Source organism: Engraulis encrasicolus, chromosome 13, assembly GCF_034702125.1.
Source record: "Engraulis encrasicolus isolate BLACKSEA-1 chromosome 13, IST_EnEncr_1.0, whole genome shotgun sequence".
Lineage (NCBI taxonomy): Eukaryota > Metazoa > Chordata > Actinopteri > Clupeiformes > Engraulidae > Engraulis > Engraulis encrasicolus.
The window spans coordinates 24,494,379-24,516,067 of NC_085869.1; the positions used below are offsets into that span (position 1 = coordinate 24,494,379).

General features: G+C 43.2%; 1 protein-coding gene across 4 annotated transcripts in view; it reads right to left on the reverse strand.

Annotated features, from left to right (window-relative positions):
* LOC134460913 (UDP-glucuronosyltransferase-like) overlaps window positions 1–18,090 on the reverse strand; it is a 49,006-nt gene extending 30,916 nt beyond the window's left edge. Inside the window, exon 1 of one of the 4 annotated variants that reach the window (XM_063213534.1) lies at window positions 16,961–18,090. In XM_063213534.1, coding sequence (XP_063069604.1) covers window positions 16,961–17,824 — 864 coding nt within the window. In that variant the 5' untranslated portion in view covers window positions 17,825–18,090. Of the gene's footprint in view, window positions 1–2,290; window positions 4,015–6,947; window positions 7,944–10,556; window positions 11,488–16,960 lie in introns of those variants that run through there. The other 3 variants (XM_063213540.1, XM_063213536.1, XM_063213533.1) reach the window with 3 other exon arrangements.
* Window positions 18,091–21,689: the final 3,599 nt, after the last annotated feature.

Here is a 21,689-nt window from a genome sequence, read left to right on the forward strand (position 1 = left end):
CTCTATGCTAGTTCCAAATATGTCATCCAACCCCCTCCCCCCCCTCCCCCCCAAACAACGCCCCCCCTGGCCTCCTCCTAGCCTGTCAACGCCCCCCCGAGGATGTACTTTTTGTTTATTGGTCATCATGGACACTCCAAATATTGTGGCAGGCAGCAAGGCAGCAAAATGGCGAGACATGGCTTTATTTTTTGCAGTTTAGGGTATAATAAGCTTATCATCATTATTGGATTTGGAAAAGAACCATAGGCTATGATTTGAAATTTCACATAGCCTAGATGAAGTGAACATTACAAATTACCAGACATTTATTAGGCCTAACAACCTTTAGTATCACGCCATTTCAGCAGTATGTGCATGTGGGAAAGAATCTAAACATCGACAAATAATAAATAAATAAAACCGTTTGGGTGAATCATGCGCTTATGGACTTTTTTTTCAATACCAGCTTCACCGTCAAGGCACAAAGCAGTGAAACTCAATTACCCAGAATGCTGCACGTGAGCTCTGTACCCGGGTGATTCTGGAAAACAAACATGGCGGCAACTCGCTTTACTTACTTTAATAATGTGTTAATCCGACGCTAGATTTCTTAACTGATGAAAATCGAAGGCAGAAATCAACATTGTAGTGTGTAAATATGAGGTCGATTGGTCTATTTGTGGCGTACATCACGATCGGCTGAGTTGTTGGCCTCACGTTTGTCAGTTAGCCTGTGGCTAGGCTACTTTTCGCCAACGTTAGCATCCGGTTAGAAAGGCTATGCTTGCACGCATTCGCTCCGGTCCAAAATGGCAAGTCTGCCGCCTTGTGGCCACATGAAGGAACAATTGAAGGAATGCGTTTCAGACACAATTGAAGGAATGCGTTTCAGACGGACGGACGGACGGACGGACGGACAGACAGACCCTCTTATAGAGATGCTGGGACGCATCTAAAAAGTCATGTGGCGTTTTGTTGTGTGTGTGTGTGTGTGTGGTGGGGGGTGCATAGTAGGCTACTGCTCCTCCCCGTCTATAAAGTCATAAACAACACCTGAAATGGGGTGTTTGGTTCTTTATTCATTTCAGAGATAATGGGACACAAAGGTTGGAATTAGTTGTAAGAAAGAAGTAATAGAGTAGTGTCAGGGACAGGACTGGACTGGCCATCTGGCATAACGGGCACAGCTGTCATATGATATTACTATGGTATCACCATATAATTACTAGGTGATCTGTATGATGCCATATTTTTGAGTCCCATTATCTTTGAACTGAATAAAGAACCAAACACCAGCATTTCAGGTGTTGTTCATGACATGCAGGCTACGTTTAGACAAGGAACTGGCCATTTTAAAATGTAAGTTTTTTTATATTGAATTTTTTATTTTTCAATTTATCATAATTCATATTCTGAGGGTTGTTGCATTCCATGATGTTGTGTAATTTGTAGAGCCAGAAAAGAGCTTTCAAATAACACCACAGACATCATTTTGTGACTTACACTGACTGATATAATCAATGCTGAATATATAGTGTCCTACCCTAGTATGTAAACCTTTACTAGTCTGTTTCTCCCTTAATATGTCAGATTCACACAAATGCAGTTCTGGGGTGCTACCTTGCTACTAAACAGGCACAGCAAGTATGATTGAAATCGGTGTTGGTCGGGTCCCACAGTGTCCGATTTCACGTGAAATGACCCAGTTGTGATGGGCGTACAATGTGGTTGAATTCTTCGGTTGGTTGTAGGGATGCAAACGATTAATCGATTAATAAGCATTGATCGCAATTAATCGACAATTCAACTGACAAGAGACCCAGGTGAAATGGGCATGTGAAGAGTGTGTGAGAAGAGGGGTGTGAATAGTGGGAATATTTAAATCACCTTTGGATTAAATAATTGAAATAGAATTCATTTAAATATGCTATTTTATCTCAATTTATAATTAAAATTTAGATTTAGCAGTTTTTTTTCAAGAAACATTGAGATTTCGGGGGGAAAACGCCGCTTATTAATTTTAATTAATCGAAGTCGATCGATAAGGCTATCAACTAATGATTAATGAATTAATCGATAATTTGCATCCCTAGTTGGTTGCAAACACTAACCAATTTGATCACATGCACATATGATATGTCTGATCAGAAATGTGTTGTGCGCGCACACACACACACACACACACACACACACACACACACACACACACACAATATGGGTGAACAGACTGGGTCATCGTGCAAAACCTGGCCAAATATTAAAATACACAGTATGTTCAAGTACAAGATTATGACCACATTAAGCGTACCTGAGGTAAGGGTTTTGACTTTCCAGCTTGAATCCCTCCGACCATGATCATATTGGGCATTAGAGGTCCTGGAAACTCAAAGGTGAAATCGGCTCGCATAAGCCACAGTGCTGCATTGCTTGCCAGCTCCACAATGGAAGTCTTCCTCTGCAAGAAGTCTGAAGCCACCTCGTCTGCGTAAAGGTAGAAACGACTGCAGCCAGCCGGCGTTAGCCAGAAGGACCACAGCAGGTTGATGGCCCTCTCCCAAAAGCTCATGTGATGGGTGAAAAATGTGTTGCGCAGAGGCATGTAGGACGCAGGGCTGGGGCAACGTGTTGATATGATATCGAGAGGACAAGGGAGAAATCCATGCAAGTAGACGGTGGGCAGGTTCAAATGAGCCCCAGCAATGATTCCCACGGGCCAGAATGGGTCAGTGAGGAGAGCGTCAAAGTTATGATCCCGAAGGGTCTGCATCAACTCCTTGTTGTACAGCATGCTCTCGCAGCCTCTCATGGTGAGGTTACTCAGCATAACCATGCCCATCCAGTGGTTTATGATCTTGGCTGGAGTAGAGGACACGTCGATTTCCATCAATATGTCCAGGTCTTTGTCTTGGTCCTTGGTCATGCTCTCCTTAGTGTACGGCACTGGAAAGGTGAGGGTGGTGGTGTGGTCAGAGGGGCCCATGCTAAGGCTGGCCTCTGGGATGACCACCACCACCTGGTGGCCTCTCCTGCCCAGTTCCTCCACCAGGGGCTTCATGACTCTCCAGGGACTCCCATCTCCAGGGATCACCAACAATTTCCCACCCTGAGCAGAGCCCACCAGGCACAGCAGAGCAACCAGCAGCCCAGCGAAAGCACTCCTCACTGACATGTCTGCAGTCTGTATAATGTGCAACTGTTGCTGAATGAGAAACAATACCTGGCTCTGAGCAGGCTCGCCGTGACTTGACAGTTTACCTAAGGAAGGTGTGTCTACTTTGTGCTTGTGGTGAGAGGAATTTCCTGCTTCAGTCAAATTCATCAATCATGGACTCAAGATCATCATCCAAAAACAAAAGGAGAAAAAGGTATAGGCACCAAAAAGTCACCAGCAGCCCAGCTAAAGAACTCCTCACGGGTCTGCAGCTATTGTTTAGTCTGAATAATGTGCACTATATCTGAACGAAAAGTAGACTAGGCCTACATTACTCTCAACAGGTTCACTCTCACTGAGGAGATGACTTACTTAACGTGAATCTACTTTTTGGAGGGGAGGATTTATTGCTTATCAAGTTAATCATTTACACATTAAAAGATAAACTGTTCCAGGCACAGGAGAGCCACCCAGTCCAGTGAATGCAGCTCAGCTGCCTCAGATGCTAATAACTTGCTTCTTGTGCACAATGTGCCTTTGCTTAAGAGCTGCCTTTATTATTATTTTTTATTTTATAACCGTTGTAATCATCTCACTCACAGTGATGCCACTGTAGAGAAAAGAGTTTACAGTACTCAAATAGGCCTACTCAAATGCTTTGAGTGCTAAGTTAAATTGACTACTGTAGATATGCTCAATTATAATATAATAATATAAAAATATTACTCAACTTAAAATGCAGCTGTGCTTATTTCAAGAACGAATTGATCTAGCTCTACATATTAGATGAGCACATTCTTTACTTGGTAGATAGCCTAATGACTAGTGTTAGGTCCGCTTGGCTAACCCTGCATCCCCTCCTTCATAACAACATTGTAAGTTAGTTTACTCACAGTCTCCCAGGCATGCTAACACGACATGAAGAGATGAACTTGAACGGTTAACTGGATGTTTGACTGTAAAATGGGACTGCCTTTGACACCTACAATGGGTTAGGTCCATCTACATCATTGTTTTCTCGTATGCCGCTTCTCAAACAACTGAAACTGAAACCAGATAACTTTTAATGCAAACGGGCTCAGCTGAAACACTTCCGTGCCATTATTTTCAATTCAAACTACGACCTCTAGTGGCCAAACATAACACCGCACAGCCTATATTGTGTGCAGCTCTGGCACTATCAAATCAGCCTTCCCTCCTCCACCACAGTCCACAGATGATACACCTGTTCTTTACACAGCTTTCTTTTGCTTTTTTTGTATCTTCTATATCTCAATTGTCTCCTAATTGTTCTAAAGCTAGAATCTGCATGGTAGCTTTGATTTGAGTTAGATCTGGCTGAAGTTAAGGCCTAGCTGTTGCTGTTTTACCAATAATCTGGTGACAAATTCACCTGATGCCTTGTTCATCATGCACATTGCCCCCCCCCCCCCCCACACACACACACACACAGATTTTTGTCCTTATGTGTGATAATCTACTAACCACATTATAACTGTTCAAATGTGCAATGTGTTTAGTAGACTGAATAAAATAGGCTACATTTTAAAAAACAGTTCATTAGTTAGGTATGTACGTTTAGCCACACATTTCAAACAGGGCTGTAACGATACCAACTCACGATTCGGTTTGTATCACGATTCATGACCTATGGTTCGATACATCCCACAATTTCACATTTGCCAACATTATAAACTGTATAAAAACTATGATAGTTTATAGGTAGAATAGGTTACAAGAGACTACTAATAGTTTTAAAAAGTTTCTATATAATAATGATGATGCTCACTTCATATCATGTGGTTGTTTTCTGGGCTGTATCAAAACTTTAAAAGGGCGTATCACGATACTGCCTCCTTGTATCACGATACAGTATTGTGACTCTGTGTATCACGATTTCTCGGTTCGATACAATGTTACAGCCCTAATTTAAAATATTGTCAATGGATGTAGTGTGTGCATGTAGTGTGCCAGGATTACTGCAACAACTGTGGGCGTGACCACACTAGTCTTTTTTTTTTACCTTGCAATGCTTTGACCAAATTCCCAATAGCACATGTGACTTTTCTGTAAGAAAACAGTAGCTTTTGCTTTTTGTCTGGGAAGCTAAAAGGCAGATTATCACCTGAAATGCCCAACCCAGTAGACCAGTTCTCACACAAATTCTGTTCTTTGTGTTTGAAAAATTCCAGCAAAAACTGGATTACCATCAGCTCATGTTTGTTGTTTTTCTTACAAGGCACCCCTCACAGGGAGGGATTAGAAGTTCACATGCCAAACTGACCCCTTGACAAAGGCTGACTACCAGCAAAATAACAAACATGTGCAGGAAAGTACATACATTCCGATGTTACTGTATTTCCATGGGAACAATACAATTAGGGCCTACTTTCTAAAAGAAAATTATAGAAACATGTGTAACTCTAATTTGGTAGCAATTACACACAAAATATTATCTGGTACTACTAGCACTGGCACTATGAATGTACGCAAATTGTGTGTTCCCATCTGACATGCTCTCATCTAGCAGAAAGTGCATAGTTGCACAGTCGTGGCCTAGTGGTTAGAGAGTAGGTCTTTCAATCTAGGGGTTGCAGGTTCGAATCCCACCTGACCTCTCCCTACATCTCCAACCATGTCTGATGCGCCCTTGAGCAAGGTACCTAAATAAAAAAAGTGTCAGCTAAGTGTAATGTAATGTAATGTAAACAGAGTGGCACAGAGGCCTTGCTATCTGGTCAACTCAGTCAAAGGAAACACAGCAGTTGGACCCAACCAGTCAAACAAAACACAGCAACATGCCTGAAACCAGAGTCTTCAGTGCATCAATACTTTAACCAACCTCACAACTTCTAAAAAAAAAATCATGATTGGTTGAAGATATTACAAATGTCCGAGTAATTATTGTCTTTGTCTTTGTACTTGCATCATCCACTCCCCATAGTGTGGTGCTATATCAGAGCAAACACCAATATGATCACATGCTTGTACTGTATGTGTGATATCAAGATATCGCCTGCTCCCAGAGACTGATGCTTCCATACCAGGGCATGCCACACCCTGTTTATAATGTATGGTACACCGCACTTATATATTAGTTGTTAGAAAAGTGACCTTTGGTCTGTCTGACTTTGAAACAGCAGTTGTAGAGGAGGATAAAAGACACTAGTCGAACCTGTAGGTTTACCTGAGATTAACAACATGTATTATTTCTTTTCTAATCTGGAAACTACTGTTAAGAAGAAAACATTAGTTGAAGTGAGGTGGCTGAGTGTCAATCCAACAATCCCAAACCAGGATTTATTCATTAATGTATCAAAATATAGCATTGAATGGAGGTAAAGGATCCACAAAATGACAGGGTGAACACCAGATATGCTCTGATCAGCATGTCAACATTTAATTGGACTTTTCCATATATCAAATGAAAAGCCTTTCCGTATTAAGCTCCTTTTTTTGAGCTGTTATCAACAGGCTGGGGCTGGGCACTCAGCAAATAGTGACTAGTTAATAATTAAGTCATATAATGATGCAGGACCTGTATGTGTGACTCAAATCTACCATTATAATCAGAGTTATATTAAGTAGAAGTGGAAGTACTCTTACAGATGTAGGCTAATTATACAACACTTGTAATCTGATATTACAAAGATGAAACCATGTTATTATATCCTACCACTAGTGTTGTAATTACACTTGTAGGAGTTCTTCTAATTCGACTTTATACAACTCTCACTATACTGTTGCATGTAAACACTCACTGAAATGTATACTCTTTATACTGTCTGAGTACCGTACAGTGCATCAAAGTTACCTGAGGTAGAGGTTTTGGTGTTCCAGCATGTATTCCGCCAACCATGACCATGTTGGGCATTTGAGGTTTGGGAAACTCGAACGCGAAGTCAGAGGTCATGAGCCACAGTGCTGCATTGCTCGCCAGCTCCATGATGGAAGTGTCCCTCTGCAAGATGTCTGAAGCCACCGCGTCTGCGTAAAGGTACTTACGGCTACAGCCAGCCGGCTCCAGCCACGCGTACATCAGCAGGTTGATTGTCCTTTCCCAGAAGCTCATCTGATGGCTGTAATGCGTGTAGCGTCGGGGAACGTATGAGGGTGGGTTGGGGCAGCGGGTGGCAAACAGGTCCAGCGGACAAGGGAGAACTCCATGTATGTAGATGGATGGAATGTCCAGATATGCCCCAGCAATGATTCCCACAGGCCAGAATGGGTCGGTGAGGACAGCGTCAAAGTCGTAGTCCCGAAGGGTCTGCATCAAGTCCTTGTTGTACAGCATGCGTTCGCAGGTTACCATGGTGAGATTGCTCAAGGTGATCATGGTGTTCCAATAGTTTCTCAGCCGTGCCAAGGTGGTGGACACATCTATGGACAGTAAATGCTGCAGCATTTTGCCGTTGGCCTTTATCATGTGCTCCTTAGTGTACGGCACTGGAAAGGTGAGGGTGGTGGTGTGGTCTGAGGGGCCCATGCTAAGGCTGGCCTCTGGGATGACCACCACCACCTGGTTGCCTCTCCTGCCCAGTTCCTCCACCAGGGGCTTTATGCCCGTCCAGTGGCTGCCATCTGCTGGGATGACCAACAGCTTCCCACCCTGAGCAGAGCCCACCAGGCACAGCAGAGCAACCAGCAGCCCAGCTAAAGCACTCCTCACAGGCATGTCTGCAACCGTCGTGGAGAAACCTGAATAATGTGGGAGTGTTGCTGAACGAGAAGAGGTACCTTGCTCTCAACAGGCTCACTGTGACTCAGCAGTTTACTTTCAGAGGGTGTGTCTAGTCCTTGTTCTGTTCAGTTGGTTGTACTTCTTTTCACATTCATCATATGTAAACAGAAGGCGAAACAAAGGCTCTACTCCTTAAGTGATGCCTGTAAAAAAATGTAGCCTGACTACCCAATTACCCCAGAGATTACAGTAGACCTGATGACAACTTCCTTGATTATTGTTCTTGTGTCTCATACATACAAGAAGAGACCTACCAAAGTGGCACTTAATTGATTTTATTACAAATGTCTGTGTAATTATTTGTAATAAGGTCTAATGTCCTTGTGATTGCATCATCCACACCCCATTGTGAGATAGCAGAGCAAACACCAAACCATTTGATCATGTTCAACATATCTCTTGCATTCAGAGGCTGATATTTGAGTGTCAAAAGTAGGCCTATTCTATATGCAGATTGTATGTGGCAGAGAGAGAAATCACCTTTGCTTTACACCAGTGGTCTCCAGTTACTTTTCCACAATGGCCAAATTATGTAGCAAAAATGAGGCTGAGGGTCAAACTGTGGCCTGACTGTATGGCCACAGATAAAACACATACGTATATGTTTTCATTTCTTCCAACCTCATGGCAGGCGAAATGTTTGCCTTGCCCGGGACAGATCTGGCCTGCGGGCCACCATTTGGAGAACATTGCCCATACACTACAGAGGGGGTATATCAGGATACCAACCTCTCCAACCTTTCCAATATTTTTCTTCAGAATAACAGGATTTCCTTGAACATGACCTCAAAATGTATCATATTGAACAACAATTGTGCATAACGCAGAACATAGTCAAGTACTATAATGTGTGAGTTCATTGTAATATTGTGCCTTTGCGAGACTTCCATGTGTTTGCTGTTGGCCCTGACAATTAATAGTTCTTCTACCCCTCCCACACCCTGTTTGCAGTTTGCTCAAAACAATCTGAATCGATCAGAGTAGCTGATGACTCACTCCTTCTCAACCCAACTCAGCATACTGAAACGCAGGGGCAGATGTAGCCATTTTGGGGCCCTAGGCGAGATATAAGCATGGGGCCCTCAAAAGTCATTATACACAAAATTCTGTGTTTGGTGTTATTTGGGAGTTTGACTCCTACACAGTAAAAACTGCAGTGTTAATGCAACACTAACAGAGTCGATTTAACACCTTCTAGAGTTTATTTGGTCCCCGAATACTCTCTAAGTGTTGAATTAACACTGCATTTTTAATGTGTATATATCTTCGACTACTTTACACACTGCAAGTGGCAAAGTAGGATCAAGCCTTTTTTTTGTGTGTTTACTGCGACTGGTGTGACAGTTGGGGGCCCTATGGAGGATAGATTTGGCCGGGCCCTTGGCAATTGCCTAGGTTTGCCTAATGCAAAGTCGGCCTCATGCTGAAGCGGTCCAGATGCGGCTTCAAATCCCCTGCCGTCCTCTGCCCCCTCTCCCACATACTGAGACACACCGAAATCCATTTCTTCACAAATCTTTACAACTCCTCTGGATGCCCAATTGTCAGACTGGTGTATACAGACATAGGTTTCCTGTTTACAAACATTTGCGCTGTGAGGAGGAGCAAGATGCTAAGCAGCCAATTGTGTGTGAGCATTCTTTCAAAAAGAAGTTGTTGGTCATTTAGACCAGTGTTTCCCAACCAGGGGTACGTGTACCACTAGGGGTACGCGAGCACACCTCAAATTTTTATAATAGAAAATATATGAAGTGTAGTCACATTGGGATAGAGGAACTGATACAGAGCATGAGTGAGAGGGGTACTCATCACATGACAAAATAGGGTACGCAGGAGCTTAGGGGGTACGCAGGACAAAAAAGGTTGGGAAACACGGATTTAGCTGTTATTAGTTACAGGACAGTCAAGAGGGACAGGAAATGTTTGGGCAGACAGAGAGACAGGGAGAGTTTGGCAAAAACCCAGGCCAGAATCGAACCCAGGTCACCGGCATAGCAGCCCTGTGCCCTACCGTTAGAGCTGCGGTAGGACTGTGAGTGCATTTTTTGAATGACAGCAATTTGCAAACAATCAGAGGCAGCAGAGGGATCTTCAGCTACCCGCACAGCCCAAATGTTTGTATATAGCTCCTATATTCCTGCCCGACAAAGAGACAGACATGGTTCTACACTGAATCACACACACTCTCATCACACACACACACACACTCACATGCACACACACACACACATACAACATGCATCTAACCAGGTTGCCATCTGTGATTTCTTTAGTTTATGTATTGCATTTTCAACTAAAGTTAACCCTAGGAACACAAAAAAGAGGTGTTATGTCATTGAGTCAAATATACGATTAAATGAAGGTAAATGAATCGCTAAATGACAGAATGGACATCCGGTCAGAATGCATGAATCAGGTGTTATGTAGTCCCAACCGGACTGGACTGTCAGATACTGTACAGACACAGCGTTATAAATTTGCTGCTATACCAGAATAGCAATGAATGACCAAGCCGTAGTGCATTACTAGAGGCCCGGTGTTATGTTATAGTAGTGTAGTACTATGTTAATTACCTTTTCATTGAGTACTACAGCGTTCCACTGGTGGAACGGCGTAAATTATGGGGCTACATTGTTACATTTTGCCATTTGTTGAATATGTATCAAACATAGCCCACTGTACCTGTGGTAAGGGTTTTGGCTCTCCATGTCTGATCCCTCCAACCATGATCATGTTGGGCAGGAGAGGTTTGGGAAACTCAAACACAAAGTCAGAGATCATCAACCACAGCGCTGCATTGCTCGCCAGCTCCACGATGGAAGTGTTCCTCTGCAAGAAGTCTGAGGCCACTTCGTCTGCGTAAAGGTGTATGCGATCACAGCCAGCTGGCTCCAACCAGGACCACATCAGGTTGACGGCCCTCTGCCAAAAGCTCATGTGATGGCTGTATTGTGTGGCATATCGAGGCATGTAGGACGCAGGGCTAGGGCAACGTGTGGATATGATATCGAGAGGACAAGGGAGAAATCCATGCAAGTAGACGGTGGGCAGGTTCAGATAAGCCCCGGCGATGACACCCACAGGCCAGAACGGGTCGGTGAGGAGAGCGTCAAAGTCGTGACCTCGAAGGGTCTGCATCAACTCCTTGTTGTACAGCATGCTCTTGCAGGTTATCATCGTGTAATTGCTCAGCATGGCCATCTCGCTCCAGTAGTTTCTCAGCCGTGCCAAGGTGGTGGACACATCCGTGGCCAGTAAATGCTGCAGGTTTTTGTCGAGGCCCTTAGTCATGCTCTCCTTGCTGAACGGCACTGGAAAGGTGAGGGTGGTGGTGTGGTCTGAGGGGCCCATGCTAAGGCTGGCCTCTGGGATGACCACCACCACCTGGTTGCCTCTCCTGCCCAGTTCCTCCACCAGGGGCTTCATGCCCGTCCAGTGGCTGCCATCTGCTGGGATGACCAACAGCTTCCCACCCTGAGCAGAGCCCACCAGGCACAGCAGAGCAACCAGCAGCCCAGCTAAAGCACTCCTCACTGACATGTCTGCAACCGTCGTGGAAAGGTCTGAATAATGTTCTACTGGTGAAAGAGAAGAACTTTCTGGCTTTTGAGCAGGCTCACTGTGACTCAAGTGTTTACTTTAGGGAAGGCGTGTCTACAGTACTCTGTGGTGATAAATATTTAATTATTTTCGAATTCATCAACTGCAGGAATGAGGAAGGCTATTCACTGAATGAAGGCTATAACTGCAATCACACCTGCTCTTGCCACATACTGCACATGCGCTTCTTTCTAAATTTGGTTGCAATTCACACTCACATTTTTAACTTAATGGTTTTATTTAGTATTTTTGGTATTATATATTTGATTGGCATGCAACGTCACATTTGTGATTTGTGATTTTATTGAAGGCGTTTTGCCTTTTGTGGGCATGCCCTTTGTATCACCATATCAAGGATAATTCAGAGCCGGTTTTATCAATAGGCAGACAAGGCAATAGCCTAGGGCCACACTAAAATCTGCCCTCCATAGGGGCCCCCAACAGTCATCCCCACCATGGTCAATACCAGCAATAGTAATTCACGAGTGCCTCATTTCGCCAAGGGCCCCCAAATGTGTAGACCTGGAACTGGGGTCATTGACTTGTCTTCTGTATGGCACATTGCTTTGTGCTATTAATGCCCTATATTAATACAACTGCCTTGCCTTGCCTTGCCTTGCCTTGCCTTAGAGTGGGTGTGCCCATTTTTCAGTGAGCCACAGGTTGTGTAATCATTCGAATCACTTGAATCAATCATTTGAAAACAAAAGGTGAAGTAAAATGTCTACTCATAACATCTGAAGAAATGGTGCAAAGGCTTAACAACACTTGAATTAACATTCTGCAACAGAAGGAATGCATCTCTGTGTATTGCAACTTTCTACATATGTAAATTTAGGCTTATTTGTGTGTGAGTGTGCATGTATTGTGCTTGATGTCCTGATGTTTGTCCCTGTGTACCTCTGTTGTGTTTTGAATTGTATACTGTGTCTCCATATTGGCTGTTCCACGTAATGACAGCCCTGGACTGGTAATCTGGCATACAGGGCATTTTCCTGGTGGGCCGACACAGAGATAGTCTAACACGGAATACAACACTTCAGAGAGCGCCCATAGGAATGAACAGGGGAAATTGGCTACGCTAATATGGCGCGTGCTTGCATATATCCGACCTGTCCGGCAACAAGAGCCAATTGCTTGCTGAGCTGCTCTGTCATTTATCAAATCATCTCACCACTTTAACGATATCTCAAACCTAATCAGTATGCCCTCAGAATATGCTTCCCCTGGTCGGTTGCTGATGACATGTGCGGTTCACATCCGGTAACTACACTTCTGATTTTTCAACAGAGTCCGCGGACACTTGATCCGCGGCGCAGAACGTGTGTCGTGAAATTCCGCGCATGAGCAGTTCAACACATCAGTAAGAAAATTATGATTTACAGTGTTGCTTTCATATATACGGCCAATCTGAGATAGCCACTGTGAACTGGTTTTCATTGTGATTCCAACCATATGGGTTGTGGGTCGCTCCTTTGTTCCATTTCTGTGTAATCATTCATTTTAGGACGCCCAAACATATCCCCCCCTTCTGGTTTTCCGACAAATCGCACCCTGGTCTTACTAATCTGAATTAGAAGCCCCGACGTGTAGCCAATATGGCTGCCGAGTGTTCTATCTCCCCTTAGCAACAGTATCTCTGGCCGACAACAGTAATCAGGGCGGATGCTTTTGTTTCTTTTCAAAATTTCCCCTATAGAGACCGACCAACAATTTAGATGGGGCGGCCCATCGTGCATCCTTAGTCTATAGTGGACTGAGCCCATCATAATTGTAGGGTACTGTAGGGGTGAGGGGCTAGTCTATGACAAACACGTCCGCCTGGTTTGTGGTCCAACTCCAGCCCTGTCTAGTAGTGCTGACTACTTCTAAACCACATTGGTGGAAAGTTTTGTTGAATTGTTGCAGGTCTCAGCTTTTACAATAATTGTAATGGTTGTAACGTGTAGTTCCTAATATGAGCAGGATCATAAGTATGGGTTTGTCTCGCACGCAAAAGCAAATTCCAGTGCAAGTCTTTCCTCCAACTGTGGCCTCGGGCAGTGAGTTAGGAGTTGAGATTGACAGAGCTGTTTTGAATTCTTCTCTTCTCTGTCATGCATGCACGCAAAGCTTTTATTGTATTGTTGTGACAGTAGGCTACAAATTATGCAGCAGGTAGCACTTCCACATCAAACTTGAACCCGTGGTGTGAACCCATGCACAACAGTTTACACTGATGCTGACGAAGAAGCAAACTTTCTTTTAAGTACGTACATGATTTACGTTTACATTAATAATTCAGAATTAAATAGTTCCATCGAGTTCCCTTTGATTTTTCATTTAATCCCAATTGTGAAGTGTTAACATGATGTTTTCAAAGCGGAATTAAGCTTTATTCAGAATAAAAGTGAGTTAATTCGGAAGGAAATGCCCCGTGTAAACGTAGCCATTGAGGACTTATTGCCTTAGTAAAGTACATATTGAGGGCCCTTTGCCTTGGTAAAGTACATGTTGAGGGCCTGTTGCCTTGGTAAAGTACATTATTGAGGACTTATTGCCTTGGTAAAGTACATATTGAGGGCCTGTTGCCTTGGTAAAGTACATATTGAGGGCCTGTTGGAGAGTTGGACAGGAAATGATGGAGAGAGAGAGATGGGTTGGAAAATGGGATGGCACATGTTCGACTCAAACCTGGGTCCCATGGGTACGTACAGTAAGCACATTCAATGTAGGCTGTGGCGCATTAATGTGATGCACAACTTCACCCTCAGAGGTGAAAGACTTTCATACCACGAAATGCCACACAATTAAAAAGAGCATCTTGTGTTGGGTAGAACAAAAGTGAAAACTGTAAGTATTATGGATATGAATTTTGCAACTCGTGCTTTTTACTAGCTTAGCCATAGGCCAGGCCATACCTTTAGAAAAGTATGCATTGTCCTCATATGAGCACCTCTATGGCATGGCAACCCATCAGTCATCAAGAGAACACTACATGTATTGTGGTATGTTAACACATACATAGGACCCCTGTTATAATGTTATTGTCACCAAAACAGTATGACCATGTCTGCATCTGGTACTTAAGACGGTGTTTAATGTCATATACTGTTATGATGAAGTTAGGGTTAGGTGACCCCATCTGCATGAAAGGGCTACCTCATCTATCTTGAGTGACACTCATGAATTGGTGATCAACACATTTCGCTTCGGGCAAATATACAGAAGAAAGCATGTAGCCTCATAACACACTCCTTTCCACCATTGGAGCACTATAGTCATACTACCATAGCAGTCTACTACACTACTATGACACAATACAGGGCATTTAGTAATGCACTACGACTTGGTCATTGCAATTCTGGTCACAGCAAATTTATAACGCTGTGTCTTAACGGGTTAACCCCAAGGGCGATGGAACGAGTTTTTAAGTGATGGTGCATTTTTTCCCTTAATTCTTTATATCTCAATTGTCTGCTGTAAAAGTTGAGGATGCCTCATTTAGGACACCACTGCATAACCCTTTCCGGCACCTATGGCTAACCCCTTAAAGTGATACTGTCCCATTTTTGGAAATAAGCTTATTTTACACCTAGAGAATGGTTGAAAGCAGGGCTCTAAATTAACACACGCCAACACGCCAAACAGGGGTGAAATTTCATTTTGGCTAGTAGAAAAAAATACCTACCCGCCCATTTGGCTAGTAGTTCCCGAGTACAATAAATTATGAACGGTAAACCGCTGCTCTGACGAACGTTAGACGGCGAGATTCCCTACATTACCCATGGACACTAGCGTCACGAGGTAGCCTCCCACAGTGGGCTTTCCAGTGCAGCGAGCGGCAACTCCATGCTGTTGCGCGCGCCAGGATTGAAAACATTCTGTCAGCTAAGCTGCGCTCACACTATTCTGACAGGCAGCTCTCCTCCTATGCTCTCGTCGCTTTCGCTACAACCTTTTAAACGTCACTACTGCTATATGAACATTGCTAACAGGCTGCATTTTTGAAGCAGCGAGGCCCTGGCCGTTTCAATAACAGCAGTTACGCAGATTATGCATAGAGCTACTTCTGTTCTGTAGACTATGTTTTGTGCGAGTGATGAGAATGTGGCGGGGGTTAGCGCAAGGTTCTGTGCGTTGGTGAATGCTAGTAGTAATTGTAACCGTAATAAATAGCCTAGTGACGTTAAAAAATGAGTGGCTGTGGAACGAAATAGCGACAAGGGCAGAGGAGGAGAGCTGACTGTCAGAGTAGTGTGACCATAGCTGTCAGTTCAGTTGTCTTCTGAAATGTTCCGAGTCCTGGCGCAACTAAGTTGGAAAGCCCACGCCATCGGAAAGAAAAAAAAGCAACCAACGACGAAGCTGTCGAAGTAACAACGGAAGCGAATATTCCCGAGATATTATTTACTTTTACTTAAACTAGGCTTCTTGTCATTTTGTTGCGCATGGTAGAGAAGAGCTCCTCCTCTCTCCTCTCATCTCTTCTCCTTCCTTGGGGTGTGCGTAGGCCTATGTGAGGTTTTGTAGTGTTAAGCTGTGTGCTTGGTTACTGTAGCCTATGTTAAAGGTCTGTTATGTGAGTGGCTTGTGTGATGTGATTCAGCTGTTTTCAGAGGAATTGAACAAAAACTAATCAAATTGATTATGCCTAAGTAATGAAAGTAAAAAATAAAGCAGAAGTTAAAAAATAATGAAAAAAATATATAGCCTATAATATGCTTATTATGTAGGCATATAGTAGCGTATGCAGGTCTATGGTGTATCTGTGTTGTAGAAATAGTTGAACAAAATGACCATAATTAAAATAATAAAAAAAGACTAGCCTAAAGCATAGTTTATTTTGGCGAGATAAAAAAAATGGCTTGTTGAACTTCTGTTTGGCTGGTAAGAAAAAATGTCCACTAGCCAAATTGGCTGGTGGTGGAAAAAGTTAATTTAGAGCCCTGGTTGAAAGTATAGGAGAACGGTAAACCCCTATTATCTAACTCAAGGGGAGGTGTAAAATAAGCTTATTTCCACAAATGGGACAGTGTCACTATAAAACACAGTGTTATAAATTTGCTGTTAGAATGACAATGACGTCATACTGCATTACTAAAGGCCCTGTGCTAGGTCATAGTAGTGCACTACTATGGTGGTTAAAGGGACACTGTGCAGGAAAATATCTCACACAGTGTCCCTTAACTTTTCAAGGGCTAATACAGCTGGCGCTCTACTGGTGGAACGGCGTGCATTATGGGGCTACATAACAGAGAGTTGAAGGTGAAGATTGTGCACGTCCCAGGAAAAAGGTGCAGGACAAAGGCTTACTGTAATGACTTCGCACACTTAAAATCCTTTTTTTGTTGTTTTTTTTTAATTTCATGACTGGATTACCTTTCGACTTCATCAGTCTTCATCGAAATCTGATAGGTAATCCAGCCATGAAATAAAAAAACAACAAAAAAGGATTTCACTCCTCACTCCGAAAGCTACAAAACAGAGAGACGCAGCAAGCTTACCAGTGGGAGTGGCTTTGGCTTCTTGGCTTTCATTCCTCCAACCATGACCATGTTGGGCATCAGAGGGATGGGGTATTCGAGGACAAAGCTGGAGCGCACCAGCCACAGTGCTGCATTGCTCGCCAGCTCCGGAATGGACGTCTTCCTCTTCAAGACATCTGACGCCACCTCATCTGCATGAAGGTAGATGCGGTTGCATGCAGCAGGCTCCACCAAGGCCTTCACCATGTTAACACTCCTCTCCCAAAAGTTCATGCGATTGCTGTAATGTGTGTAGCGGCGTGGTATGTAGGACACAGGGCTGGGACAGCGAGTCGCCATCATATCAATGGGACAGGGGAGAGACCCTGGGAAGACTACGTAGACGGAAGGAAGGTTCAGATAAGCCCCAGCGATGACACCCACAGGCCAGAACGGGTCGGTGAGGAGGGCGTCAAAGTCGTGGTCACGTAGCGTCTGCATCAGTTCCTTGTTGTACAGCAGGTGTTCGCACGTTATCATGGTGATGTTGCTCAACATGACGGTGGTGAACCAGTAGTTCATTGCCTTTGCTGCAGTAGTTGACACGTCGATCTCCATGAACTTGCCCAGGTTTTTGTCAAGGTCCTTGGTCATGTGGTCCCTAGTGTACGGCACTGGAAAGGTGAGGGTGGTGGTGTGGTCTGAGGGGCCCATGCTAAGGCTGGCCTCTGGGATGAGCACCACCACCTGGTGGCCTCTCCTGCCCAGTTCCTCCACCAGGGGCTTCATGCCCGTCCAGTGGCTGCCATCTACTGGGATGACCAACAGCTTCCCACCCTGAGCAGAGCCCACCAGGCACAGCAGAGCAACCAGCAGCCCAGCTAAAGCACTCCTCACAGGCATGTCTGCAACCACCGTTTGAGAAGTCTGAATAAAGTCGGGAGTATTGCTGAACGAGAAGAAGTACCTTTGCTCTCAACAGGTTCACTGTTTAGCGTCTGCAGTCTTCACCTATTGGAGGAATTTGGAAGAGAGTGCTGATCCGGCTGGCTGCAGAGCACTTCCCTTTTGGAAGAGAAGCGAACTGTGACCACGAGCTGTTTATTTTTGCGTGATGGGCGGGTTCTCGGGTAGCCCGACTGGTTTGTATAACAGAAGGAACTGACTTTGAAAAATTGCTGCTGGGCTCTATGCATTATGTGCACTGGAACCCTCCCACATGAAAGAAGAATACAAAACGCCAATACACTACATCTTGTGTAACAGCACACATTCCACGCAAAACTATCTCCAACATACAACAGTGCCCCCACCTCTCCCCCCACCATTACACCCCTAATGATTGATGGATATTTGTGGACTTTGAGTTTGCCAGTCATCTTCCATGTGAAACACCTTAGTGCGGCATTGCAGATGGAGCTTTACTATTACACAGATTAAAACCCCTTAATGCACGCTGTTCCACCAGTGGAACGCTGTAATAGGCTACTCATTGAAAAGTTAACTACCACAGTCCTACAATACTATGGCCTAACACAGGGCCTTTAGTACTGCACTATGACTTGGTCATTGCCTTTCTGGCAAATGTATAACGCTGTGTCTTAACGTGTTAACCTGTTAAAACACAATGTATGATCTCCAACCAAGGAGGGCATGTGAGGACATCTCTTTCATCTCTGTTTGTTTTGAGAATCTGACGCTTGCTGGAAATGTTTACCCGATCACTATCACTTGTAAATAAATTCACCACTTGCACCGTTTCCTCAACTGGCTATTGGCTGGGGGATTTTCCCCAACTTTATGGTTTTGTTTCATTGTTTAACCCCAGACCAATATAACAGGGGTTTGTTTATTTGCCAGCAAAATGACTCACCAATGCTTGCACATTCTGCAATCCTGATAGTACGGTATGTTGGTATGCACAATGGCTCAAGCTGATTTTATTTTTGTTGGTGATCTGAGCTGCCTTGCTTGGAGATCTATGCTCTACTATGAGTGTATAATTACTGCTTACTTTTTTGACCTTTCTTTATCCAGGAAGTTCCTATTGAAATAACACATTGCATCTTGAGTCTTGGGCCAAGACACTGTCTACACAAGACACTACCTGCACGTAAATATACTTAAAAGCACAGAAAACATGTCATCGTTATGTAATAGGTATGAGTGCTCTGAGCCAAAAGTCTGTGTGCGTGATATACCTCTGTCACAGTTGAGTGGTGGAGCAGAGGCATTTTTACGTTGGGGGCACCCACGCTATCAGCACTAGCGGTGATGACTGATTGCAGCCCAACCCTGAAGGACCCCACCCAATTCTTTCCCAGTGCAGAGGTGAAGAGAAGTTCTCACCATCACATTCATGGTCAGAATGACATGGCAGTTTTAGTTGAGCTTGAGTAACATGGGTGTCATGGGTACACAAGAGCAATGCAACTAAGTTATGACCTTTTCAGAAATTGCACAAGATTCAAAAATAAAACACATCATTTTTGTCTTAATCTATGCTGTGTGTCTCTAAACACATGAGGTAAAGCAGGGGCGACCCGTCACCTGGCTATATCAGCCAGTTGCACTGTGTAATATTTTTGGTAGTTTATTTATTTCCAGAATTCATTTAGATGTTACCTTTTTCATGAATACTTACTAAATCAAATTCCAAGTATTCAGACTTGAAAAATGTGTCTTTTCATAGGCCTACAGAAAAGGGGATCTTCTCCATGGTTCGCCTTGTTGAATTTACGGAAATAGACTTTTATCTGCCGAACATACTATACTTTGGTCATACAGATAAATATTAGTTTATCATATAGGGGAATAGTAAATATTCATGAAAGATTGAATTTGGCAATAGGAGCAGTTTCAATGAGCACCATAGGCCACCATCCAACACAGTGCACAGGAATCCTATGTTATGCAATGTAGGGTCTTTATTATAGGCTAATGACAAAAAAATCGAATGATATATTTTTGGTGGGTGTAGTAGGCTTTAGGACGCATGTGTGCGTCATGTTCATAGAAAGTTGCTTGTTCCACCTTGCATAATATTTAGTTTGGTAGGCCTATATACAGTATATCACGAAAGTGAATACACCCCTCACAGTTTTGCAGATTTTTGAGTATATCTTTTCATAGGAAAGCATTACAGAAATTTCACTTTGACACAATGATTAGTGACCTTTTAACAACATATTTAACCGCTTAAATTTCTTGTTCACTCAGAAAAAAACAAAATACAGCCATTAATGTTTGAACATGTACTCACAAAAGTGAAAAGTTAAAATCCGGTAGAGAAGGGGCTATGTTGGCTCGAATCGTCTCGAAATGAAACGAAATGAAAAGGGATGACAAGGGAGGTCATCAGTGTGCGTTTCAACCTTTCTTTGCATTGAACTTTTAAATTTTGAGTCTGCATCTGGCTTAAATAGATTGGAGTGAGATTTGAATGCAATCCTATGGAGAATATCATGATCTGCTTCAGTAGTCACAGTGCATGTTGACATGCATGTTTCTTTTAGGTGTATTTCAGATTGCCAATGTTGACAGCATTCATGCATCCCCAAACCATGTCAGTCCCACTACCATGCTTGGCTTATGAGAGGATACACCTTTTTTGTAGAACTCACTTGTTTACCACCACACATGCTTGACACCATCTAAAGCAAATTTGTTTATCTTGGTCTCTTCAGATCACACGACATGGTTCCAGTGATCCATATCCTTGGTCTGTTCATCTCTCTTGAGACCAAGATAAACAAATTTGCTTTAGATGGTGTCAAGCATGTGTGGTGGTAAACAAGAGAGTTTTACAAAAAAGGTGTATCCTCTCATAAGCCAAGCATGGTAGTGGGACTGACATGGTTTGGGGATGCATGAATGCTGTCAACATTGGCAATCTGAAATACACCTAAAAGAAACATGCATGTCAACATGCACTGTGACTACTGAAGCAGATCATGATATTCTCCATAGGATTGCATTCAAATCTCACACCAATCTATTTAAGCCAGATGCAGACTCAAAATGTAAAAGTTCAATGCAAAGAAAGGTTGAAACGCATACTGAGGACCTCCCTTTTCATTTTGTTTCATTTCGAGACGATTCGAACCAACACAGCCCCTTCTCTACCGGATTTTAATCTGGGGTGTACTCACTTTTGTGAGTACATGTTCAAACACTAATGGCTGTATTTTGTTTTTTTCTGAGTGAACAAGAAATTTAAGCGGTTAAATATGTTGTTAAAAGGTCACTAATCATTGTGTCAAAGTGAAATTTCTGTAATGCTTTCCTATGAAAAGATATACTCAAAAATCTGCAAAACTGTGAGGGGTGTATTCACTTTCGTGATATACTGTATTTTGCTCGGCTCAGATTAAAACAAAATGAATGAGCAAATATTGTAGGCCTATACATGCACCACACACACATCTACAAAATAGGTCAGAGTAGTTTCTGCATTTGTAATTTTCAGGAAAAACTGATGCTTTACATGGAAGTGTACTCAAAAGCTAGACTAGAGTAGGCCTAAATGTAGTTTTAGAGTAGCATTAGCATATATTATTTTTGTGTCCAAAGTATTGAATAAAGCAATATGGTTTTTTTTGCAGTTTCCTATTAGGTCTACATCTATACCTTAAAACTACTGTAATACTACGGCGATACACTGCAGTAACACTGCAATCAGAATTAAGCAACGACGTTCATTTTTTCTGTCACTTGATGGCGCAATTGATACACGACATTTCCAGCACAAGCATGAAAAGGTCCAGAC